Source organism: Astatotilapia calliptera, chromosome 11 (assembly GCF_900246225.1).
Source record: "Astatotilapia calliptera chromosome 11, fAstCal1.2, whole genome shotgun sequence".
Lineage (NCBI taxonomy): Eukaryota > Metazoa > Chordata > Actinopteri > Cichliformes > Cichlidae > Astatotilapia > Astatotilapia calliptera.
This window is the reverse complement of record NC_039312.1, coordinates 7,300,539-7,326,839: the sequence shown is the minus strand read 5'-3', so window position 1 is coordinate 7,326,839 and position 26,301 is coordinate 7,300,539. Positions and strand designations below refer to the sequence as shown.

The window sequence follows — 26,301 nt, the reverse complement described above, 5'->3', positions numbered from 1 at the left end:
ATAGTGTATTTGCTCAGTGCACTATGAGCTATTACCTATAATTTGATTGATTGTAGATGAATTGTTTCTTCTCTTGCCACAGCTTTAACCACTTTATCTATTTTATTTTAAAAATATTCATAAAATAATTGGAAATGAAGGGCAATCTACCTGCTCACCATTATTAATCCCTGTAGTGTGGCTTTATAGGACTGAAAAAACAGCATCCTGATGTGGTTACAAGTGCAGTGACGCTGTACTAAGACACTGAAGTTGCAGAACAGCTATACAACCACTACAAAGTTTCACAAAATCAAAGGTCAGGTGTTTGTACATCGACACATGATTCTTTTTTAATCATCATTTGACACAAAATTGGAGAAACATTGTTATTGTATTATTATTGTACAGCCACTTGTCTATTACACCTCCCACAAGGTATCTGTAAGACACACCACTGAAACATAACAGCTACACCCAAACGGCTTTTGTCTTTGTGGAAACCAATTAAACACAAAATTGGCAAGTGCATAAAATTCAGTTTAATGTTTGTCAGACTTTCTTTTTTTTTTTTAGATCAAGAGATAACTCACTCACGTGCAATTTAGGGCATAGTGCATGTCCACTGTTTTGGATTTTTCCAGCCTGTTTTCATACACACATTTCAATTTTACATCTTAATTTACTAACTTTTTTATTTTATGCACCATGCTTGTATTTTCTGTATCTGAATGAAATTGGAAAGCAATTTATATTGAAGGACAAAAGCTGATCATTTATAAAAGGCCTGAGTAGCGCACTCTCTACTGGCAATGGAGAAATACTGCCAGAGTGTTGGTGGAAACCAGTAAAGCTCATCCATCAGCAGTAACGTGGTTTACTAGAGCCTCTCCTGTTCCAGCACCATGGACAGAGTTCTGCACTGAGACAGCCTGTGCTTTCTCACAGCTTAGCTGACACAGTCATATTTCTTTGTAAGTTAATTATTAATCATTACAGTCATTACAGTTGTTTATTACTGCTGTTGGTCCCTCTTGGCAAGCAGAATGAGGAAATGCCCTAATTTAAAATGCATGACCACAACATCAACCCCGAATGAACGTATATAGACTTCCTGTCATTTCCCTGCTCTCACTTCTTCTTTCATGTATTGCAGGTAGCTTGTAAGGCAAGGATAAAGCAGAGTATCAGAGCTGTGTGAAGCGTTGTGAAACTGCATCTGAAGATGTCTGCTATTACTGTGTCCACTGTGGATTCAGGCAGTCTGTTTGTGAGGAAAAGCTGAGACTGTGTTCAGGCCTGTTTGGAAAAGTGGGCTGCAGGGGGTCTCCCCAGAAAGCGTTGAAGGGAAGTTATGACCTGAAAAGAAATGCAGTCAAGCAGGAAATCCTACTCCAGAAATAAAAAGGCATACTATCACTCGTGTGTAGCTGTTAGTGTTTTTTGATTAGAAAGTGAGGGCCGGTCAGTTTTCTTCCACTTTATCCATTTGATGACAGATAAATCATCTCTGATAATTGCTTCCTTTGGGACTTTGACGCTCATCTGCCCTCTTACATATTCACGTGTGAACGGAGAGTATGTGCTGTACAAACAGTCGGTAAGGAACACGGAGCGAGTGGGAATTTCAAAGCGTGTTCTCACCCTCTGGTTTACAAAAACATGCATTCTTTCCATAGATCCTTATGAAAACAAAGCCTGTGCTGCCTTTGAACAGCAGGTAAACTTATAACTGATGTGAAGCGCAGATTCCTGAACCATTCACCCATGTCAGGCCTCTGTTTGATCTCTGACAATATGTTTGATCCACACACAATTGAATAGCAACAGCTGCTAAATATGGTTCCCTCAGATCAATTTTCCCATGTGATTTATTAAGAGTAATCACCTCTCTGCTTTCCTGAAGCAAACACAGGACGCCACAAAGTGAAACGTAAGAGACATAACATAAGACAACGCACACAACGTCATGTGCATTTTCTTTATTGTTTGATTAAAAGAACTGACAGCTTTATAAATGTATTTACTTTTACACACAATATGCTTTTGTACAGAAATCTTGTAATATCCTTGAAAAAAAAACTTCATTTAACAAAGTCAAAAACCCCCAATGATAGTGAAAAAGTTAATTTTATAAGCTGTAGTATTAGAGCTCTATAATATAGTAAATAGAGTCTTATGCAACAGCAAAAATATGACTCGTACATACGAAGTACAAGTCTCCTCTTCCTCTTTCTGTCTTCTTAGTCGGTGCTGGCCTGGCCTGTCTGCACAGTCACACAGCTCTGACACACCAAAAGGCAAAAGTCACACATGACCTGATAACTCATATCAGCTGCGATCCTCTTCTTCTGTTTCCATTACGCCTGCAGAACTGGCGGCATATTTTCCGCCCCCTAATTGCAGGTACGAACAGACGATCTTTGTGGCGCTTTGGCTTTTCTCCATGGCCTTCCTGTGTGGGACTCATCTCTCAGCCCTTTGTTTCCCCTCCTCTGTATCAAAGGAGGGTAATTTGTTCAGGTGCTCACTGCTCTCTCTCTCATTTTCCCCCTGCTCCAGTAGCTCCACTGTTTAGCCAGCGCGCTTCACCTGAGCCCACGGAGACTTGCCTCTGTCTGAATCATGTGCACCCTGCACCCTCTTCACTCTGCTGCACACAAAAAAGACAAACGTCAGCCACCAACTTCAAATATCATCATAATCATCATAATATAACTTATATATCGGTTTTAAAGGCATTTTAAAAACTTTCACAGCTCACCTGAGAATGCTGACTGAGTGCCGTTTTTGTCTTTGCAGAGTTTTGATTTCAGGGCTGCAGAGAAAGAGCCAATAAAACACCAATAGTCATGCTTAAGCTGAAGGTTGTCACTTTAAAAACTTTTATTGATCATGATCCAGCGCTGCTTATTTTTTAGCACTCTGTGTTAACCTAAAAGACTCTTATCTTTACAGGCTCACTAAATGTTTTATGTTCCAGGCCCACAATCAGCAGTTATCGTTTCTGTCAAGGTTTGAAGAATGCTGCCATTCAACCATGCCTCTTCTTGTGTTCTCTGTTTAGCGCTTCACTGATATCCAGATCCAGATACATAAATCACAGGACAGGGACCAGGCCGGCTTTATTACACGATCTGTGTAATCTGCACATCTAAGCCGATCAGAAACAACCTGCTTGAACTTTGTACGCTTACTCCACTCCCTCAGCTCCAGCTGCATTGTTTTGACAGTCACACCCTTGGACAAGTGGGACTCAGTGAAAACATATTTAGGCTAATAATAGCACGAGCTGTTTCCTTATACCTACTTCTCCCTGTCATCCTCAAAGGGAAATATTACCTGCCTTTACCTACAGTGAGCTAAACATATATTCTCAGCTTTGCCTTTAATCTAGTGCTTTACATTGAGGTTTTGAGGCTGTATGAGGTGCTCACCTGAGATAGCAGAATTTGGTGCAGGGTTGGTCATCGCGGTTGGCACATGTGCAGCGGCCAGTGGATCGTCTGCGTCGAGAAAAAGCACCACCAAGACCATAAACTGTCGTCTTGCTGTAGAGAGAAATACAAAGTCAGTGCCTTGCTCGTGATATAACCAGCCTGCAGACTTTGCTCTTTGATATCTCACTGCTGCCGACTACAGTGATAATGACAGCAAAGTTGTTCTGCAGCGTCTGGGCTGCAAGGCTGTGAGATGTGTCACTACTATACAGGAAAATATGCTCAGAGCCTTCAGGCATTTTTCACGGCGCTTCCTTTTAAGCTCACCTGGGTGTGTTGATCCATATGATGTCCAGGTGGCAGAAATAGTGACACTCTGAGTCCAGCGGGTTAGAGCAGGCACAGCGTTTGGTCCTCAATCGATGTGTTGGGACTCTTTCTTGAACCTCCACCTCCATCTGGTTCATCACTGGTAGACCTAAACCTAGTCAGAGATGGGAAGGGTTAACCAAACACAACATCAGCTCCAGCTAAGTAACAATACCTGTCAGTAGTCTGGCTCACTTTCGTTATTTTCCACATATTTAAAAAGATATATATATAGAGAGAGAGAGAAACACCGATCTAGATTCAAATTGATTCTGATCATTTACAATGACCAAGCAAATGAATCTATGAATACTTTGGCATAATAAGGACTCACAAACACTCCAGTTTCTCTTTGTGATTTTAGGTTTAAAAACAGCAGCAGCTTTAAAGGTGTTACAAACAAGCTGCTGTATGTTGCATATTTAACATGTCACTGCGCACAGTGTGGCTGTGATTAATGCCAGTGTAAATATTTGATTGTAGGCTGCTGTCTTACAAAAAACTGTGCCATGAACACCCCACTGAAAAAGAATATATAGCACTTACCATCTTGCACTGAAGCCCAAAGAGTGACGAGAAGCAGAACGCTGCTCTGAGCAGACATAGTGGACGGATGGAGCTCTGCAGAGACTGTTATCCATACAGTTGCAACTGTGTTCTTCATGTGCTGCCAGTGTCTGGTCTGAAGCTGTCTGAACTGTGCCACTCTTTTTTATACATCTCCTCGCCCCTCTCACTTGATGACACATTGAAAGCTCCACCCACATCTGCCTGTCATGGACTTTCAGTGTAGGACCCCAGGATGTGTGAGCTTGTGGCACATTTTCCAAGTATCTGCTGCTCTGGAAGTCATCTGTAACAGAGGTAAATGTCATTTAGAGATTACATTTGAATGACATTTATGATACCGGTCTGATTTTGAATGAGGGATTGCCTGGCTTTGTGCTGGTGGATAAGGTGAGAGGTGGAAGAAGGGGATGGAGGAAGACGTGAGGTCTGAAGAGTTGTTTATCTAATAAAGCGGAAACACGGGGAGGAGGAACAAGACAATGGATCACTGTGACCACTGTGGGAGGGGAGATGCTGCGATATGCTGGTATGCAATGGAGACATTTTAAATTAAACTAACTTTGTCTTCTCAGTAACAGTTTCTGTATTGTATCAAATGATCAATAGAATAAAGGTTAATTGATTTCCAGAATCCCAGCACAATGCTTTTTGTTTCCAAAGATTAACATGCAGATATATCAGAGACACTGTGACCCTTTTTCTTGAGTAATCAAGGCTGTAACCCTAACCCAAAGAAGTATAACATGAAACCGTGGGTGTGCTTTGAAAACTTGTGACACCAGATCAAAATCACACCCCTCCATCCTCAATCCGTGGTGAAGTTGAGCACACAGATAGTGTGGCTCATCCCTGCCCACATGCACTTGGTCTCTCGGTCAAGTCAAGCCAAGGCAGGTCAGCCGTGCCAGAGTCACGCAGATAGCCAAATGGCCGCCTTCAAACATGTAAATACATTAAGTACACGTTGGATTATCACTATTGCGCTTCATTGCTGTCATTTCCCAAATGCTCATCAGCTATCTGATAGGAAAATGAAGTAATGAATAGCAAAATTTTGAGTATGTCAAGCTGTTATGATGAAACAATACATTTTAGCCATTGTTTTTTCCCCATTCTAATGACAGAGGAAGCATGCAAAGCTGCCAGTGACAGATGGACATGAGAGGATGACAGAATCTACTGTTTGTTTGCTATAAGAGCTGATGAAAGCTTACGCATGAATGTGCAGAACAAGCAGGAAGCAGACAGCACTTTTCCTCTGTAGGGCAGGCATGCCCGGAAAACACTTGGATATGGAAAGTATGCTGGAAAAAACACAAGACAGCGACTTAAACATAAAATAGGAAGAGGTGAACCTACAGTGGTAGCCACAGACTGACAGAAGCGAGGCTGCCATATCGCGCCAACACCAGTAGGTGGTAGGTGAAGTGTCTTGCCCAAGGACACAACGACCAGGACAGACAGAGCAGGGGATCGAACCAGCAACCTTCCGGTTACAAGACGAGCTTCCCAACCCTCTGAACCACAGTCGCCCCAATACGTGGTGCACTCTACGGCTCAGCCTCTTTTACACCAACTTGGCACAAGTCTATCAAGTGTCTAGATGTAATCTGACAGTCTTGTTTAGGGGAGGGGAACACATTTTCCTCTTACATAAAAATGTGGGGATTGTGTGATGTGGTGTGACCGCTATCACTGCTGCTTTGTGATTGGGTGAATTCTTCACATTTGTCTCCCAGAGGTTAGTAGTTCAGCTCCCTGAGAAACACAGATGTGTCCTCCTAAAGCACACCCCCGGGGATCGACGTGTCACATTAGGCAGCCCTCTGCATCACTGCATGCAAAGCAGTGGAAAAGACAGCAAGCAAGAGGAATAGCCAGAGAGTGTCTTTATATTAAACCACACAATGATGTCTTTGCAGGCTTCTGTCCTGGAAGCTGTTTACTTTTAATTAAAAATCCACCCTCCTCAGTTGACTCCTTGATAAAACTTCCTACTATCCCAGCAGGGCTCCGTAAGGCGTTGGCATCTGCAATGTTTCGGAGGAGGAAGACGAATCTGTTGCTTCAGACTGCTTTTGATGGACTAAGTGTCTAAAAATAAAAGTGCCCCACTGCTGCCTGTTTTTTAATACTTTCTGTGCAACATTTTATTCACACCAGCTCTCAGGTTTTTGGCTCCTCGTCAAAAAAACTGGCGTGTAACGGCTGAGTAAGCTTTACGTAATCTCTTGCTGGTTGTGTGATTAAACATTGCTGTGCAGTTTGCACAGCAATTTTAGTTTAAAAGTAAGACCAAAAACACCGGATGGCCTGAGACGCGATGGGAGAGATACTGTTTATCTGAATATTGCCCTGTGTGTTGATCTTGTTTTACACTGCCCGACGCACACCGAGAGTTGCGCGTGCCAGCGTGATCAGAAGATTGTGAGGCTTGATAAAGCTGATCTTCATAATCTCAAACTAATTCTTTAGAAGTGATAAATATATGTGCTTTCATAATAAAAAAAATGGGAGTAACAGAATGACACATATAGACAGTCACAGTTCTTGGAACTTATAACTTCTGGTTAAGAATTAGAAGGTGTGTCACCTGCTGACCCCAATGAAATCTAAAGCCAGTGAGACCAGGAAGCAGACTTGCTCCAGTGGTTCTGAGCTGAGGCTTAGGAGTACGCCCTGATTCTAGCATAGCAGCTTCATGGAAGAGAAATATATTTTTCATCTGAAACTGGTGACATCTAGTGGGGGTGCTGAAGCTGTACAGCTGCCTGGCTCGCTGACAGAAACATCTCGAACACTCAGTTTGATTGTGATTACTGTGCTTGCTGCTTTACAGGCACGAGAGCTCAAAGGATAATCTGCACGAACATATTGTGAACAAACCCTAGATCTTAACACACCTTAACACATATTGAACTGTGCAAAAGTCTTGAGCTTTCTGAAGGTTTTTTCAGTGGTTTTCTTTGGAAGTTGGCTGCTTTTTCACTCATTTTCAGTTTTAAATATAATCTTTACCTGTTAAGAGGAGACTGTCATAAAAAAAAACATCATTTGTTCCCATTTGTTTAGTTAAATCTGTGGCACATGCCATAGGTTATCTCAGCACAGTGTGCTCCATAGAAAATTGAGGAAACTTGATAAGTGCAGGGCAAACACGGGTTTCAGGTCTAAAAAACAACCTACGGCAGATGAACAGTATCTTAAGTCATGTCATTATAAAACAGAAGAAAACTGGAGGAGATCCTAAGTGGGCCAGACCAGTGAAATTCCCCTTTCTGTCAGTATAAAAATGTTTAACTACACATTTACTCACCACATCCTCATCTAGGTTTGACTGCATTTCTAATAGATAATGGCACATGGTTTGAGCACAGATTAAAAATGCAGTTTGGGGAAGGCTAGGCAGATCCCCACATATTAAAGAGAGGTGAATGAATGTTTATTTTAAAAAGGAGGTAAGGTAGGGCATTAAAAACGAGAAGAAACGGCTAGTGGTGCAGGGGACATGCATGAGGTGTGGGCCTTCTGTCTGACACCCCTGGGCTAAAGCATCTGTGCTGAAGGTCTATGCTCTATACTTACAGAAATTACAAGCTTGCCTAAGAGCGTCCAGCATGTCTTGATGAATAAAGGTTAGATTGTACAAGCTCTGTTTGTGCCTCATGCACTGCATGTTCCAATAAATCACTGCATCCATTTCCCATTTTCCCATCAAAATAACTTCAATTGCATTTTATTTATATAGCACCAAATGACAACAACAGTCACCTCAAGGCGCTTTTGTATTGTAAGGTAAAGACCCTACAATAGTACAAAGCTAAAATCCCAGACAATCATATGACCCCCTCTGAGTAAGCACTTTGGCAACAGTAGATATTTATCATATGATTTTAACGTTTTGTCTGCTTTTCAACTGAAGCCAATGCTGATAATGTTAAGAAATCATCAAATGTGTGAAAACAATTTGTCCTAAACTTGACAAACTGTTCTGTTCAAAATGTTCCGCTAAGGCCAAAAAGAAGAAAGTCACGACCTCAGAGTCTGGTGCATTTTTTGTTTTTATTTCTTTAATGACTAGAAATTTTGCTGTGTGAAATCCGCAGGGCACTTGATCTTCTGGTACCAGCCGACGACTCGGCGTCTTAACTTTTTGTCACCAGTTCAAGATACAAGAACATCATGAAAAAGACACACAGATGTAATAAAAAGTTTCTTTCCCCCCCCAATAACAAAAAGTTTAAAAAAAACCCCCAAAAAACAAAAAACCTTGAAACAATAATAATTATCATCAAAGAATAATAAATAAGAAGCACTCTTCCCTGTACAGACATATATTCTAGTCTAAAATCTCTTGTAATAAAAATAGAACTTCAGTGCATTTCCTTTGACACATTTCTGCTGCCCCTTCAGCACGTCTGCGATACAACTCTTAGTTATCCTGGCATTAAAGCAATGGCCTTTACAAAAGAAACAATCAAGGGACAAAGTATTAACCCTCCAGAAGAACATTTTTAAAAAAGCTGATATAAAATTTCACAGCCTTCTCTTTACTATACATCTCAAAAACACAAACCTGGACATAAAAGGCACAAGTAACTACAATTTTCAGTAATACTGGACAAACAAAAATGGAATTCTTTTTGATGAACAATTTTGGTCATTTACAAATGTATTTCTATTCCTTTCACATTGACAGCCCTGTTTCCAACAAAGTCAGGACCTGGATAAAAATGTGCATAAAAACAGAGTGCAGTTAAATGTGCACGTTTTGTACCCTAATATGAGAATAGCAAAACTTTTATTACTTTATATTCTTACTGTGGTTTTTGTTATGCTAGATAAAAGAAATCAACACACAGACAGGCAACCATGACGTGAAAAACTGGTGCTATGGTTCGAATACTCAAAAACTTCTTTAAATTCTTCTGTAAATCATGGATGCTGTGTCCTGCAGGCTAAAGACATATACATCTGGCTTGTGCTAAATCAGGTTTAGGATCAGCATGTGGTGCTATGTGGATTGTCTTTTTTTAGCCATGGTGATATACATTCTGCATATGACCATGAAGGCACCGAGGCTCCATCCAGGTGCCAGCGCTGCCTGCCTCTCACTCAGACTGCTGCAAATATTTTTCTTAAGAAATGTAGAAATAAATATAGCAAAATGATCCCAAAATGTTCTGAGTATTAAAATTGTGTTTAAAGCAAAACTAAGAAAAAAAGGTGCTCTCAGAGTTATAGAACGCGGTGCCCTCCTTTCCACAACACTTGGTGTTTTAAAGGGTTGTGCTGCTGTCCCGAAGTTCTTTAAAGATGGTGCTTAACATGACTTCAACTTAAAAATGTGCATATACAATTCAAAAAATTAATGTTTCTACTTTCAACATTTGTTATATTGTCACCAATTTTCAGTTTAATGTGAGATTTAAATCATTTGCAAATCACTGTATTCTGTTTTTATTTTACCGTACATTTTACAAAGTGTCAAAGTGTACCAGCTTCCTTTGGAAACAGGGTTGTATTTACATTATTACCATATATATATGTATATATACATATACATATACACACATATATATATATATATGTGTGTATATGTATATATACATATACATATACACACATATATATATATATATATGCACAAACATTGTTTTCATAAAGAAAAAAGTGCATCTTTATAACAAACCTGAATATTGCCAAAACAAACATTTAAATGAACAATAGTATTGAAAATGTATATAAAACCCAAAGCAATTACAAAAAAACAAACAAACAAACAAAACAGACTAGTGTAGCAAACAATAAAGCAAAATGGGATACACGATGCATCGAAGTGTAGACGCTGTCAAGTTCTCTGGTCTCTTGTGGCGGAGTCTCCTTTAGCTCCTCCCGCCACCATATCACTACCAGATGTTCGTTCCTCCCTCTCTGGCTGTTGTCCGATGACACTCGAGGCTACCGGGGGTGTTAGACTAGGGGGTGCTCTTGAACGGTCGTCACTGGCGCAGTGCTCAGTGGTCTCAGTAGAGGACCCGTGGGTGTGGACGGAGCTGTGCGAGCTGCCATATTGCTTTGAGTCTGTGGCCTCCAACTCTGGTTTGGAAAATGTTAGTGCTGTGCTAAGACCTTGCTGCCCTGACTGGCTGGTTCCTGCTGTCTGGTGCTCTGACCAGTGGTCTCCAGGAGTCCTAAGCCCTTGAGTCCTGGGGGTCCCGCCCCAGTATGTTTCAAACCTGGCCAGTGATGGCCCCTCCATTGGGGGTGATGTTGGGGACGTCGGGGTAGTAGCGTGGGACCTTGGTCTTGCCTGTACAATTTGGATCCCTCCTATTGGGATCATCGAATAAGGGACCTTGGCTTGCTGGGAGTGCATGGGAAGATGGCTGAAGATGTTGTCTGTTGTCTGGAGGCCAGGATAACCCTCACAAGTGGAAATGCGAAAAGCAGGTGGAAACAAGCTGGTGTCTGACCATGTTGGCCCTTCTCCTGCTGTTCTGCTTTTCTCCTGTAGGTGGAGCAAAGACTATGTTATTGCTAGCTCATGAGCCTGCTCCTCTAGTACACAAAGTCCTGAGAGCTTTTTGAGAGACAGTGTAGAGAAGACATATGGATTGCTTAATGTTTCTCTGGTTAAAAGTGCAGCCACATATCTGTGACTCGTCTATGAACTAATTAGAAAATAGACTTACCACTCTCATGTGACTACCTGATGTACCAGGGTTCTCCCACGGTAAGTACCCAGGGGTTCTGTGCTGCATCCCCAGGGGCGAGGGAGGCGTTGGAACCTGTGACGATCGGTAGCAGCTGGGTGAAAGGGGAAGGAGAGGAGAAAGGGGTCTGATGGGAGAAGGTCCTCGTTCGGGGGAAGGTGAGACATGTCGGCTGGGTGAGGGGAGCTCTGTCCTCGGAGAGAGGCTCTGGATGGGTGACGAATACTCCAGGCGGGGGGAGAGGCTGCGGCTGGGGGAACAGCTCTCACTGCTTGGGGAGAAGGCTCTTGGAGATGCTTTCCAGCCTCGCCGGGAGAACACTGCTCTCCTGCTCCCCGGCGAGGCAGCTCTTCTGCCGGGCCAAACTCCACGTGGGGAGGGCTCCTGACTGGTGCAGGGAATGGGACCCGGAGGCTCGGGGTCAGGAGTGCCTTGCTTCGAGTGCCTGCTGGAGCTTGAACGCCCCCCTGTTGATGGGTGGGTGTCAGACGATACAGAGGACGGTGGGTTCTCGTGGGACGTGGACTCCTCTTCCTCTTCTTCGTCATCGTCGTCGTCGTTGTCTTCGTCGTCATCCGACTCCTCCACGTCAGAAAACTGATGCTCCTCCTGTTCCTCCGAGCCGCACACACGCTCTTCACTCCCTGCTGTTTGTGCAGACACAGAAAAACACGCAGACTTTAGATATCTATTCATGCCAACACCATGGGCCCTAAAATCTCATTTACTGGATGCGCAAAGTCGTGCAATAAATCCTCACACAAAAGTCACAAAACAGCGATTTACAGGAACAAGCACAAAGCGTGAGGACAGTCAAAGCAAAGGACAAACCAAACCCGGCACCCTTCAAACGCACTTTATAAATAGACTGAGAATGAAAAGGAATTTAATTGAAAAGCGCCATGCCTCTATTCACAAACTATCTCAGCAGCCTTGTGAATGGAAAGACAGTTTAAATGGCGCATCCTTGGCTGTGATGAGTGTAGTCTGTTGGCAAGAAAGAGACAGCGAGAGAGAGGAGGGGTTGCAGAGGAAGGTTAGGGAGGAGATCGTGAAGGCTTTGAGGCTTTTTTTCCAGCTTTGACGGGGAGGTGTCAGCTGTGGCAAAAGGGCTCAGCTTTGTTTCGTTATATACCAAGAACTCATCCTTAAGGACAGGTTACAGCAGCCAGACTGTTGCAACAACATCAGGACGCTGTGGCATGTTCTGTATTCTTCATTTATTTATCTTATACTTTTTCAAATTTCTTATGCAAGGCCAGAGGGAGGAGAATAGAACATCGTGTTGCATAAGCTGTCAGTGCTGAACAGCTACTATTCTTCACAGGCAGGAGTTCATCCAGCTGTGTACCAAGATTTCTCCACAGGGGGAAGGCAAGTATGTGAGATTCATCCAACACCTGAAGTACCTGTTTCCTCGCTCTCCGGCTCATCCAATGATGACTCAGATACACCCATTGCCTGGCATTTTTTCCCATGAGCCTTTGACTTCATGTGTTTTGTAAGGTTTCCTAGGAAGAGAAAAAGAAAGAGAGTTTAAGACAAATGAGATGATCATTTTAGCAGCACAGCCAATAATGTGATCACTGGGCAAAAACAGCATTTTTACATTTAGGACCAAAGAGCTCATCACGTTTTAATAAACAGAACCCAAATTTTCCATTCACCTTTGGTTTTGAAGGCAAAGTTGCAGTGTTTGCAAATGTATGGACGGACATCGGTGTGCGTTTTGATGTGCTTTTTCAGCATGCTTGGCTTCTTGCAGCGGATGCCGCACTCTCCGCATATGTACTTTCCCCTGCCGCGACCTCTCACGTAAACATACTCCTCATTGGACTTATACCTATGAGAAACAGACAGGTAAGAGATCAGAGACAGCAACTTTAAGGCTGCATTTATTAGATTTTAGGTCACTTGAGGAAAACCGGAACAAGCTGTAAGCACAACATTCACATTACCCCATTTGCAAATTTATCACGGTTATGGTGAGCAGATGCAGGGCAACATAACATTTAAGTCCAGTAATACCCCCTCTTTCTGATTTTATGTCTCTGTCTCATCTCGAAAAAACATTTTCCTCTTTATCTTCTAAACTGGTGCAGTCCCTGAATGTGTCGCTTGATGTGAAAGCGACAAGACCGGTTATTTCTGTACTGAAAACAGCACCACTATAAGCATACATTCACTGAATGAGTGTGTGTGTGTTACTGCTAATAAATACTCATAAAGTGAACTTGAGACCAGAACCGACTGAGGCAGATGCAAAATAATCAAACAGGAAGTCGACTTGTTTAGATGTTTGCTTCGACAGTCACACTCTGACAGACAGAAAACACTTAAGCATGGAAGAAATGAATGAGTGAATGAGGCATATTGCATAAAGCGCTATATAAGAACCAATTCATTTACTATTTGCCATTACATAACAACTGGGGACTAAGTAATCAGTGATGAGAGCCATTTTTTCTGAAACTGTGTCCAAATGTTCAGGCATTTCTACAATATATACAAAGGTCCGCTAAGCAGGGTGTGAAAGCATAACAGAAAACAATTATTAGCAAAAATATTAGAATGAGAAGGGTTAGATTAGAATCAGCAGTTAACCTAACCCCACTAACTGCATGTCGTTGAGGTGTGGGAGTACCCGGAGTACGACTGTGGCCTCACAGCAAGAAATAGCCATCTTCAAACCTTCTGCTCAGCGTTCAGTTTGTGTGTTTTTCCTTCCTGCGTGATTTTAAAAAGCTTTTTTTATTTTTATGTCAATATAATTCAGCTTTGATCGTTGTTCATTAACACTTAAAAAACATAAAAACTTCAGACTGTGTATTTTTTTAACCTTTTAAAGTCGATTTGGCACTTAGTTGTGATGTTTTAGCTTTGCGGTATGGGCCTTGAGATTGCAACAGGGCAACGAATGTATTCACAATGACAACCCATTCAGCACAGAGCAGAACGGCCAACCTGAGGAAAACAAAGGTAATAGAAAACCGCAGATAAAATATGAGACCCGCTCATCCAGATAACCTCAAATTTGGCACTGCACTTACTCGTGTCCTCGGCAGCGCACCTGCCAAGTTTAAAGTGGATCTGATGAATGTTTGACGAGATAGGATGAGATAAGACAGCCAGACACACATACACATATTTCTTGATTTATCTGAGAGACAGAGCATTATGTTCGCCAGCTAGTTTTCAGTTAAACCCTGAAAACAGCTGCTAGGAGCCCAGAAGGTGATAATGAAAGCTGCAAACCCCAAAGCCCAAAATATGCACTCAAAGATACTTGGAGGATTACTGCAGAGTGCAGTCATCATTCTTTCTTCTTTCACATTGCACTGCGAGCAAATTCAGTGATAATAACAAAGATAACTGTGGAAGTTAGTGATTGCAGCACAGATACATGCACAAACACACACACACACAAAACTGAGAAACAAGGCTTTCTTTATGGTGCAGGTTGGGGAAGCCCCACCAAAACCCCTTCAGCACTGAGTCCCTCCACTACACCCTGGTGCAAAGAATAGCAGCTATTCTGCTCTGAACGGGTGGCCCTGCCAACAACATCAGCGGCTAAAGAGAGGGAAGGGAAGCCTGGCTATGGCCACCAACCTAAAATAGATACTACATATAAAAATCAAGCAACACATTTAGGTCTACTCTATAAAAAACATTGTTTATGCACAAACTTCATGTTTACCAAAAGGCTATTTGTAGACACGGCGTGGCACAGAGGTCTTATATCTGAATGAATTGTCCTCTATGAAAAATCCACTACTCATGGGGAAACTCACAAATCATTCTGAATTGTAAATATCCAATCTGTGCCGACTGTGTCTAATTACAGGATGTCACGACATCTACGAGACACCAGGCTGTGAATGTTCCCCGTTGTATAACAGAACCAGTAACGGCAAATCATAACAAATTGTTACACAACTGTAAAATAGCCTCAACAGTGAGAATGTGTTGTGTTCATTCAGGAGCTGGCTACTGTTTACCTGCCGTGTATTTCTTGCTACTGCTAAAAATATCCACCCACATATCCGAAAAGAAAAAAAAGTAAAGTATGAGAACTTCACTTCAGTTATCTAGCATTAAATCAGCAGCATATCTCTCGGTACATTCAGTCAAAAATCATGTTTTAGCTTTATGAGAGCCTTGTTGGATGCTGGGAAGAATAATGCTTCTAACCAAAAGGAGCTACTAAAGATGATTAAAACATATTTAATCCTCATTTGAACAGAAAGAAACAGAATAAACTAATATTTTTGTCCTCAGTCTGTCTGAGTGGCACGGGTAAAGTGTTACAGGGTGTAACAAAACATGCATGGTTAACCATTTGCACCAGAGAAAACAATCATGTTTTTCACTGAATCAGTTCAGCTGCTGCCCACATAAACTTCCCCAGACTTTCACCATGACTAGTAAAAAGCATTTATTGTTGCCCATTTCCTGAAATCGATTATTGAGATGACAGTGTGGTACTATTAAACTCCAGAGAAGCCTGGAAGCAGATAAAATCTGGCAAGCCACTGGAACATAAACAAAGCTGCATGATACATATTCATAAAAGACTGCTTTCTAGAATGAAATGAGTGGCACACAGCTATGATTTCAAAGTCTTGACAAAAGGGAGACAGGGATAATGAGTCGGGATGAAAAGCATTCTGTTCTCTTCAAGATTGAGTAGCTGTGACCATTTGCATGCATGGTGGAAACGCAGGAGAACATCAAGGAGCAGGGATGAGAGACAGGAAGGACACAGAGGAGGTTTTGGAGGGAATGAAAACAAAATAATGTGCAGGTAAGTGAAACTGGAAGAGCTGCCAGAGAGAAATGGGCAACACCTCTGGGGTTTTTTTGTGGATGAAAGTGCACTTCCTGAAGTTCAGTGCCTTATCTACTGTTACACGGACAGCTTCTTTACACCTGACATTCATGCACCTAAGCAGGAAATGCAGGGTGTGCCAAGTGTTAACACTCTGGAAGAGAAAAACTCAAAAATAGAAAATTTACCAAAACCAAACCAAACCAAAAAGAATACCAGTATCATAGGAAATTATCCACGTAAGGCAACATTGTATACCTTCCTTTTATTCTTTTCCACTCAATTCAAATTTTAAAAAAACCCACGTTTTTCAAAGTGCTGTACAGAAAACAACAAGGGAATAGATAAGAAGTACATAGATATGAGATATAGTGGGTGCTAAACATGCAGTCACAGTCAAAAAAGGCACGGGAGACACAGTGAGCAAGTAGGCAGACTCGAATGACATTACGTAAAAACAAGTTTTAAGTCTAGCTTTCAAAATCTCAGTGGAGGGAGCAGATTTGACTGCACAGTTTGGGGGCAAACACAGAAAATTCCCAGACTCCTCTGAGTTTAAATCTAGACCGAGGGACGGTCATCAGCTGACTGGGGGGACCTGAAAGCTGAATAGGAGTGTAAGGAACGAGTCAAACCATGAAAGGCTTAGTGGACAAACAGGAGGAAATCATAAAATAAAGATTTAATCAGATACATTTAATGTGGAAACTTTAGCTCGGAATACTCAAACCTCGGGAATAAAGCACTTGGTGCTGGAGGAAAAATCACTCAGACATTTGTGGAAAGCATTTATGTGTTATCCTGATCTGGTCTGTAGACAAATATGACAGCCTCGACTGTGACTCTGACTGCTTGCAGACTGCTTCATACTGTGCCTCCGTGTGACTTTTTATAGCCATAAAAATATTAATGAGAGCCTCACAAAGTTGGAGACAACCTTTTCCGCCCTCTCACACACACAAACCCACACATACACACACAGACGCTGCTAGCTCTCCAAATTAACACCTCTAAAACACAGACATTCGTGCCAGCAGTGAGAGGAAAAAGCTTGGCTACAGGTACAAATGAAGTCCCTCTGGACTCGTGGCCTCCCATCTGTTATTGTATTTTCTCCATGCACTCTTGTCAGCTCTCCATAGGCTGTTTTGCAGTCAGCGGGCATTGGTTTATGAAGAAGTGTAATGAGGAGCTGCCATATTTTGAAACTATAGAATTAAACAATTCTTACCCTCCTTCAAAGATGCAAACCCGAGAAGGCTCGCTCTGCTTGGAGGTGGATGGTCTCTCCACTTCTCGCATCTCTTTATTTTCTTCCTTCTTTTCAGGCTGCTGCTGTTCCTTTACTTCAGTGAGGGTGCTGGGTGGGGTGGCATGTACCTACACTCAAGACACACATGGGAAAAAAATTCAAAACAACTTATAATAAAATGTTAAGTGCTGTTAAAGCAAGATTCAGTATAATTCCAGTTGTTTATCATTATGTTTTTCTAATGGCACAATTGGTGACCATGTTAGAAAATACTAGCATAGTATGCTACTATGCTAGTATGCTACTATGCTAGCAACCTAAAGAGATGAAGACCGCAGAGCTTTGACTTCTAAGATGTAGAAGTATTCAAGAGAAAAACAGACCGTGAAATGTTCTGATGTAAGCAAATTAAACATGGTCAACATTTAAGTGGAAATGTATGTTTATTGTGTTTATGTTTACCTCTGACACATGCGGCGTCCTGCTGTTTTCAGGGGCCACTTTGACTTCGGCTGGAGTAGGGGCCGTAGCCATGGTATAAATCTCAGAAGTGTGCTTCTGTTTAGAGCAGAGCAGAGACAGGGCGACCTTTGTGCTGATGCCTGGCAAGTTGGGGTTGTGAGCGCTGACGCTCCAGGTTGAATAAACTGAAGTGCGGGGGTCCCTCTGGGCAGATGGGTTGGGTTTAACATACTTCTGGTAGCACCAGTTGACTGAGGTTGAAGTGTGGAGGCTGGGGAACGAAGATGCGCTTGCGCCCACCTCCACAGCTGACACAGCTTCCTTTTTTTGGGTGATCTTCTCAGTTGTTTCCTTCTCTTCCACCTTTTCTTCCCTGTCATTTTTCCTTGGCTGGTCTTCTGGCTGCCCATGCACATCCACACTCGTTACTTCTAATGTATCTGATTTCTTCTTTTCCTTTTCCAGCTTTTTCCCAGTTGCCTTCCTTTCTTCTTCCTGTACTACCTTTGGTTCCACACGGCCCTCCTCCTCTTCTTCCTTATGGTGGCCCTCCTCCTCTTCCTCCTCCTCTTCCTCCTCTTTAACTCTTTTCTGGTGACGCTGGGCTTCTGTGCTGAGCTCAAGACTGGCTGCAGGGGACAGCATGCGCTTACTTCCTCCTGCCCCTAGTGGACCGTATCCATCTCCAGATCCTGAGGCCAGCTCTGATGACAGAGACAGAGGAAGAAGGCTCTTGACATCTGGAGAGGGGACTTTCAAGTAGCTCCTTTGCAGTGTCTCCCGTTCCACCTGGCCCATGATGACCATAGCCGTGCAAGAAACTGGTTCCTGTGAGCGGGTGGAAACCAGAATCTGGGAAAGTGTGGTATACATTGCACTGGCATATGTGGGTATATGAGTCTGGAGGCGTACTGGCACCACGAGAGACACTACTGGTGCAAGCTGTGCCAGGCATGTGGCGATGACCGGCCTCGGGTGGTGGTAGGAGATTGTCACAAGGGACTCCTGAGTCAGTGAAGAAGACACAGAAGAAATGGGGGGTCTGCTTTCTGTAGTTTGAGGAGAAGAAATGTGTGTGGTAAATCTTGGAGGAACGGGCAAGTACATGGCCTGGCTCGATGTATTCCTGGAAGAAAAATGGCGAGGAAAAGGGGGAGGAAGCTGATGGAGGGGTATTCCCAACCTTTCAGCCATGTGGATTTGTACTGGATGTATCTGTACAGGCGGGGATTCTGTGTGTGACTGTAGAAATGCTCTTTGAATGATTTGGGTGGATAGTACTTCCGATATGGCTGTGGTGACCGGGAGGAGCTGGGACAAAGACCCTGGGGGAAATGCTTGATGCCCTCTGGGGTGCAAAGGAAGCACCTCCTGAGAGGATAAAGAAATTTGTGGCTGTAACAGCTGCAAAGCCTTTCCAGTGGCATCGAGGCTAAACTGGGAGCTTACTCCAGTGGAGTACAGAGGAGAAAGATTAGAGTAGGAAGGACCAGGTTGCGGACTCTCTGCTCTGGGCAGCTGACTAGTTCTGCCTCCTACTTCCTGTTCTGGTTCCCCTAATGGAGCATGCTTCACTAGAAGACACTTTCTCCTTTCCTTCCAGGAGGATGCAGACTGCTGAGGAGACAGGGATCCATAGTCAAAGGACTTACTTCTGATCTCTGGGATCTGCTCCGTTTGTTGTGGACTAGCTGGGGCCTGCTCTGAGGCTGAGCGCCTCATCTCCTTGTGGCTTTGGTGGTGTTGGTGAGAAGCAGATGGCACCATCAACATCTGGGAACTTTGGCTACTGGGAGCTCGGGCAGCTTGCTCTGATTGTGCTACATCCTCAAAAGAAACAGAAAAGTTTGAAATGTTGCTTTCTTGACTGGGGCTGCGAGGCAAAGACATAGACTCAAAGCTGGACTCTCCAGAGGACTGGGCAGCTTCTGCCAGCCTGAGTCTTTTCTTCTTTGGTGGCAGCTTCTCTGCAGGGAGCTGGGCCAATGTCTGACTTCGTTGAGGCCAGTGGAACTCCTCTACTCTCTCTGCCTCCTAGGACAGATACATTTTTTTATAAATTTAGTATTTAAGTCAATGGTAATGATGCTAACTTGGACAAATGCATTGTATGAAGACTGTAAACAAGCAAGAAAAAAAAACATAATTCAAAAAGGTACATTTACCTTTGATGAGGATGCTGTCAGCGGGGGTGACACAGGTGGCATTTCAGCATCGGGCTCCACAGTAACAAGTATCTCCGGCACTTGAATATTTGGCTGGCGGATGAGGCGAGATGTAGAGGGTGATGGTTTTGGCTCAGGTTGTGTTTGCTGACTCTCTCTGAGGTCTGGATCTTGACTTTCCATAGATATACTCTCTTGCTTCTCAAAAGAGCTAGTGTGTTGGATGACAGACACACCCTTCCTGTCCTGCTGCTGCTGTTGGTTTGGTTCAGTCTGTAAGGAAACACCTAGACACAAACAGTAGAAAAATTAGCTCCCATTATAGGGCATCAGTATTGTGCTTTTGAGTGATGAAACTTAGCATTTTGTGGATTCTATTCCCATCTACTGTACAGTGCTACGGGTTACATGGTAGTAGTTTTTCCCGCTTTCTGTTTAACTATGTTAAGACAGTGATGTAGTTTTAGATATTCACTGCTTTAACTTTTAGGTATATGATAATCTGCATGTCTCAGATGCTAAAATGGCATAGAAAAGGTCTTCAAGAGAATAGCTGTATCGATTATGCAACTTAACATAATGATTTTAGCTAAAAAAAACATATTTTGTATGTATGAGAGACAAACCTGAGAGGGCCTGCTTCTGCTCTGGTCTGCGTGGTACTGGAATGAGGCCTCCAGAGCTGCCAGACACAGCTACAGATCCAGGACTGGGAGGATCCTCCTCCAGACTCTCCTCTTTCCTCCGCTTCCTCACAGCCATGGCTAACGCTCGAAACTTATGGTGCATCATCAGCGGGCGATCTACACTGCACGCTTTGCTTGCATCCCTGCTCTCTTGCTCCTGCCCTGGGCAGATGCTTCTGTGGGCCTCGAAGACTTCACTCTCTTGAAAGCGGGCCCCACATGTTCCACATTCAAACACGGCGGGACTCTTTTGCTGTTGTTGTTGTTGCTGTGGCTGTCTGGGTAGTTCGGTGCCTCTTGTTGAGGAGGAGGAGGATGTGGTGGGACTGGGCTCCTCCAACATTGACTCGGCTCCCAGGGGAACCTCTATGGCAGGCTGGCGCTTGAGCATACGCTGCGCATGGCCGATCCTCATCTCTGCGACCACTGCTTGCTGCTCATCAAAAGATTGGCAGAGGCGGTAACCTCTGGGTGACATGGTGCCAGAGGCAAAGGGCTCTCCTTGGCTGGTTGATATTGGCATTGAGTGGCTTCTAAGCAGAGGCACTGCTGACTGGTCCTGCGTACCCGGTGGATCAGCGTCAGGATTATGGATGTGCCTCAAACCACTGGGGCCTGCGGCTTCTCCTTTGGGATCAAAGGCATAGGGGTCTTTGGGGGCAGTAAATTTGGGTGACTCCATGCTGCTCTTCCGTGACAGGGAGGAGCGTCGAGGCTTAACGCTGTCAATCTCACTCGTGTCTACTACTGCTTCATTGATAGTGATGAGCTTGGTAATGTGTTCTATTACTTGGGTTTTGGGTACGGCGAAGGAGATGTTCTTCTCCTCGGTTCCTGAGGGTGAGGAATGTGAGGGATGAGGCTGCTGCTGGTGGGGACTCCGCTGCTGCCCTCCCAGCCTTCCATATTTCCCTAAAATAATTTCTGCGTAGGTTTTGGCACTGGAACTAGGAGGGCTAACTTGGCATATGTCAGTACTGCCTGATCCGGAGAAGTAGCCCGACTCTGTGCTGCCTTTACTGCCAGGCCCAATAGAAGAAGATGATGTGGAGAGGGAAGAGGGTGGGTCATCTGGAGAAGCCATGGGCCCACGTTTTCTCTCACTAAGCCTCAGTGCAAGTCTTTGCTTGACAGCGTGGGAGTCTTCAGGCCTCTGGCTCTCCTCTGAGCTTCTCAGGCGCTCCTTACCTCCTTTCCTATGCTGCCCCAGCATCTCTTTAGAGGATTTTCTGTGCTGGCCTGTCTCGTCCTCAGACTCAGTGCTTTCTCCCTCTGTGTGTTCCTCAGGGTCTTCTCCAGCGCCACTGCCTTCTGCACCACTCAAACTGGGCTCATCTCGACTGGACGCCAGACCCGCTTTAATACGATGGGCATGGGACTTGCGGTGTTTGTATAAGTTGCTCTTGGTCTTAAAGGAAAACCCACAGGGCGCACATGGGTAGGGTCTTTCTCCTGTATGCGATCGTATGTGTTTCTGAAGAACGCTTGGCTTGGCACATGGACGGCCACAGTAAGTGCACACATATTTCCCTGGTTTTTGTGGTTTCTTCTCCCCTTTCCTAGGTGAGCTAACCCCTTCTAGGCCCTGTTGACTGGAGTGAGTTGGAACGCCGTGAGCATGCTCACCCTGGGTGGAGGATGTAGAGGGGAGGGATAAGGTTGACGAGGAGCTTGTAGAGAAGAAGCTGCCTCCTGAGGGACCTGGGGTATCTGAACGCTGCCATGCTACTGCTTGCTGCTGCTGTAACCGAAGCAGGTCAGTGCGCTTGGGTTGGCGGTTTTGTAGGCGGCCCAAGGCTCTGTGTACAGGACGAGGATTAGAAGGCTGCTGGGGTTGCTGAGGTGGACAAGAGCCCAATGAAGATTCAGATGTCACATGCTGCTGCGCTTGCCTTCCAGAGCGCTCCCCATCAGCCGGATGGCTGGGCTCAGCCTCCATAGAGTGGGGAGGAGACCTCACAGACTCGTAACGAAAGGCTCTCGGAGCCTCATTGGTCTAACCGCATGGCAGCAGAGAGGTCAGAGGCATAGGAACATTGACAGACTAAGTTGTAAATCAAAATGGAGCACCTTTTTCAGAGTGGGCCAAAAGTTATGCAAGAGGACAAAATGAGGCATCATTAAAAGGTGCCCTGGAGCCACATGGATGCAGGTAAACATGGATCATTTCTCCGTTCAAAGCAGCTCTGCTTCTATCTAGCCTCAGCCATTTTAAAAGTCCTCCCAAGGTCTTTTTTGCATCTTCTTTGTTCGTTGGCAAGACTGTTAGTTGTTCGTCTTTTAAATGGGTCTAGAGAAACAGAAAAAGCAAAGGAAGCAATGAAAGCACTGAATGAGAAAAAGGAAAATTAATCAATCATCAAGCAGATTTCTTTCAAAAAAAGGTCCATGTGAAAATACTGTAAACATAACATTTCCCTTCTTCACTTTCCAGCAAAGTTCCTCTAAATAAAACCAACAAAACAAGACAAAGTAGCAATTAAGGTCCTGCTGTTTTGACTGCAGTCAAAAGTAAGAAATCAACAGATCATATTTAGAAACAGAAAACACAGTGGGCCCTGTGAGGAAGACTTAGTGTGCTTTTAAAAACCAAAAGAGTTACACCGATAAAGGGGAAGGTCAAAATCATTGGTGTCTTATTAGCAAATGTCATATTAAAATATACTTCCACATATCATATTATGAGAAATTGGGCTACCTTTCTTGCTACTGAATTGGGTCAGTGTTGTCATGACGACACTGACAAGGTAAGTGCATCAATAAGTTATTGCTCTCATCTGTCCTCACTTAAACTCTTATTAAGATAGTGGGTACTGCAAATCTATATTAAAATGCAAGGTCAAGCTGTTCTACATGGGAAACTGAGCATGTGCTCATCTGATGTATGCACACAACCCCAAGGTGTGTGCACAGCTCTTGAGTTCCTTAGACTGTGACAAATTAGAAATTAAGACTTCTACTCCAAACAGTGGAATCACAATCATATCTAACTGACGGCCTGCTTACTGGGCAGGAGTCTGAGGAGCCCGAGGCCAGAAAGTCAACATCCAAACTACAGGCACCAGAAAAGGAGACCGCAGTGTCAGGGCAAAGAGTCAAAACAAATGTTCGAAATATAGTCCTTGCATATCTGATCTGGCACCGAAGCTCAAGGGTGTAAATGAAGGGGGTTGCTTTCTAGTGGAGAAGAAGAACTTGACAGCAGCTGGGTGTCAGTGTTAGCCTCTCGCACTACACTGCCACCAGGGTGCAGTGTTTATGAGTAGTGTCTTCACACAGAGTCTACAGTGACACGGTCCTGTAAGACCTTTCATCTGCTCTTTCACACTTACACTTTCACACTTACACTACTAAAAAGCTGTGTTTATGAGGAGCCAAGTATAGCTCATCAGAGAGTCAGAGATGAGGCTATGATGAAATTTCATATTTTATCAAGATGTATGTACTGCAATATTTCCCCACTTACTGCCAAGCCTGCACTCCATCTCAACTCAAGACACGGGATTCTTGTACCAAAGCCAATCAAAACACACTGTGGGAATGGATTGGGTCAATCATAACATTATTGCTGAGCAGCCGTGCCCAACTGCTTACAGTCCCAGCACAGTCACGTCCAGAGTATCAGTCACCATCTAAGACGCTGATAGTGCTTACAGCTCCCTGTGTCGGAATCTGCGCTTCACTGCTCACTGAAGGAGAACACCACGTGTGTTCACTTCACAGCTGCAGACCTCTGCAACAGTGCAGACAGCATGCACCTAACGTGCCGCACAGATACCGACTGAAAGGGGGTGAAAATGTACCTATTTCCTATTATACATGCATATAAAGTACTAGGAAGGAGAGAGCTGAGGAATGAGGAAGAGAGAAAAGACTGAATCAGTGATCCAGTGGCTGAATAAACAGACCCTGCAGAAGACTGCGGCTTAAGGTGCAAGGGGTGGCAAGGCAGCAATGACAGTTCTTTATAACGAGCTACGCTTTTACTCTCTCCATATGTCTAGAAAAACACAGCACAGTCAGCCTTCATTAGAGCCAGTTTAAAGTGGAATAAAAAGAAAGTGAATCACTCTTCCTCCTGGAAAAAAAGCTCGCCAGATTCTCAGCTCCATTTCCACGTTTCCACACATCTGCTAAGGGCCCATCATCTATCTGTACAGTGTGTGTTTCTCTAAGCAGACTAGTGCTTTGATTACAGCAGACTTTCACCATCAACACTCAGCAATTACACGACATAACAAACCAAAACAGCATTAAAATTCTCCATCTTCACTTTTCTGGCTTCCATATTCTCAGTTTTACGCGAGGACTTTGTCTAGGGTTCAGCAATAGCTTTTGTGTGTTAAGTCATGGGGACACATTACTCCCCAGGCCCAAATTAAAATGAGTTAGATTGTGAGTAAATGAAGAGTTGACTGACTGAAGGGTAAATACCGACACGCTTAAGAAAAGAAAAATGACAAACAAATATAGTGGGTTAAAGAAAAGAGAGAAAGAAAAGGACAAGGAAAAATGTAGCCAGACAGACAGTTAAAAAGAAAGTGTGTAGAAGGACGATTCTGTGCAGTGAGCATGAGAAAAGCAGACAAATAGCCTTCCTTAACCCTGCCGTAATAAATGTCTCTCTTCATGTAGTCGGCTATCAGGGTGTAATTTTAATGATCCCAAGCATAGCTGTTGATGCAGCCCTTAAACAGGGCAATTAGAAGGCTTTAAGGTTGGGAAGAGCACTGCTTACATTATTCATGGCAGTCTAGACTGCCAGGTTTGAATGGGGAAGCACACAGTTAAGGCCTTCCCAGGAAGACGAGGGAAAGGAATGCAAAAGTCTAGGCGACATTAAACCCTAACACACACACACACAGACACACAGACTCTTCCGCTTACAGAGTACATACAGTGAACAGCACTACCCTCCTCACAGCAATGCCTTATAATACTTAGTAGCCCCAAATCCACTCTGACAGATCTGACCGACCAATCAGCCGCAGCGCCCCGAGGTGACCTACCCCCGTCAACCGATCCTCCTGTAGTTTGATGAGGGGTTTTCCTTCCTCATGATTCTAATACATACACTAGTGTACTTAACAAAAAAAAAAGATCACATTAAGACCTTGTATCATACTGATGAGGGTGAAGCAAGGTCGATCTTTGCTCTATTTCTAGACTGAGGTGCGAGCAGGAAGTTGCCAGCGCAGCTGTCATACAGTGTTATATTCTTTTTATCGGTGATGTCAGATCAAACCCCACCCCCCGAAAAAAAAAAAGATTTCATCTGTCCTGAACCATTGTAGCAGCCTTATGGTGCATTCAGAGATTTGTGGCGTGAACTAGTTTTTTATATCTGCTCCAAAAATGCGATAACCAACCAGCTCAAAAAGACGAGAGGGCAGAATGAGTGAGCAACGAGTGCAGAGTGTGTGCGTGTGTGTGCGTGCAAAAGGGGCTTTGTCAGCAGAAACAGACGTTACTGCAGGTACCCAAGGGAGCCCTGACACACGGAAGAGCTCACACTCCATCTCTTTCACACACACACACACACACACACACACACACACACACACACACACCCACGTGCTGTCACACACCGTCACACCCTGTCTCCACTCATCATCTCTGCCCAGCAGTTATACTTCTAAAACTGTAAAACCCTCACCAGAAAATGCATGTACTTAGCTGTGGTTACACATTGCAGCTTTACCTTTTTTTTTATCTATATATAAGTAAATGCTAAAATTCCAGAGAAAAACATTATTTCAGATAACTTGTCTTTCAAATAACGCTAAATATCTGCAAAATAATATGTTTGGCTGTTAATTACTTTTTTTTTT

The 26,301-nt window shown here is 43.7% G+C and overlaps 2 protein-coding genes across 5 annotated transcripts in view; both read right to left on the bottom strand.

The window, feature by feature from the left end:
• Positions 1-2,090: 2,090 nt before the first annotated feature.
• LOC113032724 (endothelin-2) lies at positions 2,091-4,464 on the bottom strand. Of its 2 annotated transcripts, none has more exons than XM_026185783.1 (5): positions 4,335-4,464; positions 3,747-3,903; positions 3,417-3,530; positions 2,744-2,797; positions 2,091-2,632 (listed from the first exon to the last, which is right to left on the bottom strand). In XM_026185783.1, exons 1-5 carry the CDS (start codon positions 4,450-4,452, stop codon positions 2,554-2,556), a joined length of 522 nt encoding a protein of 173 aa, XP_026041568.1. In that variant the 5' UTR covers positions 4,453-4,464; the 3' UTR covers positions 2,091-2,553. The 2 variants fall into 2 exon arrangements, with proteins under 2 accessions (XP_026041568.1, XP_026041569.1); XM_026185784.1 differs by having other exon boundaries at positions 2,091-2,629.
• A 5,681-nt stretch (positions 4,465-10,145) lies between these two features.
• Positions 10,146-26,301, bottom strand: part of hivep3b (HIVEP zinc finger 3b) — a 36,856-nt gene continuing 20,700 nt past the window's right edge. For all 3 annotated transcript variants that reach the window (XM_026184114.1, XM_026184113.1, XM_026184115.1), the window contains 8 exons: positions 20,411-22,760; positions 19,785-20,071; positions 17,620-19,653; positions 17,137-17,285; positions 12,742-12,917; positions 12,484-12,585; positions 11,054-11,721; positions 10,146-10,869 (listed from right to left, as the gene is read on the bottom strand). In XM_026184114.1, the coding sequence (XP_026039899.1) occupies positions 10,210-10,869; positions 11,054-11,721; positions 12,484-12,585; positions 12,742-12,917; positions 17,137-17,285; positions 17,620-19,653; positions 19,785-20,071; positions 20,411-22,409 (6,075 nt within the window). In that variant the 5' untranslated portion in view covers positions 22,410-22,760 and the 3' untranslated portion in view covers positions 10,146-10,209. The remainder of the gene's footprint in view (positions 10,870-11,053; positions 11,722-12,483; positions 12,586-12,741; positions 12,918-17,136; positions 17,286-17,619; positions 19,654-19,784; positions 20,072-20,410; positions 22,761-26,301) is intronic.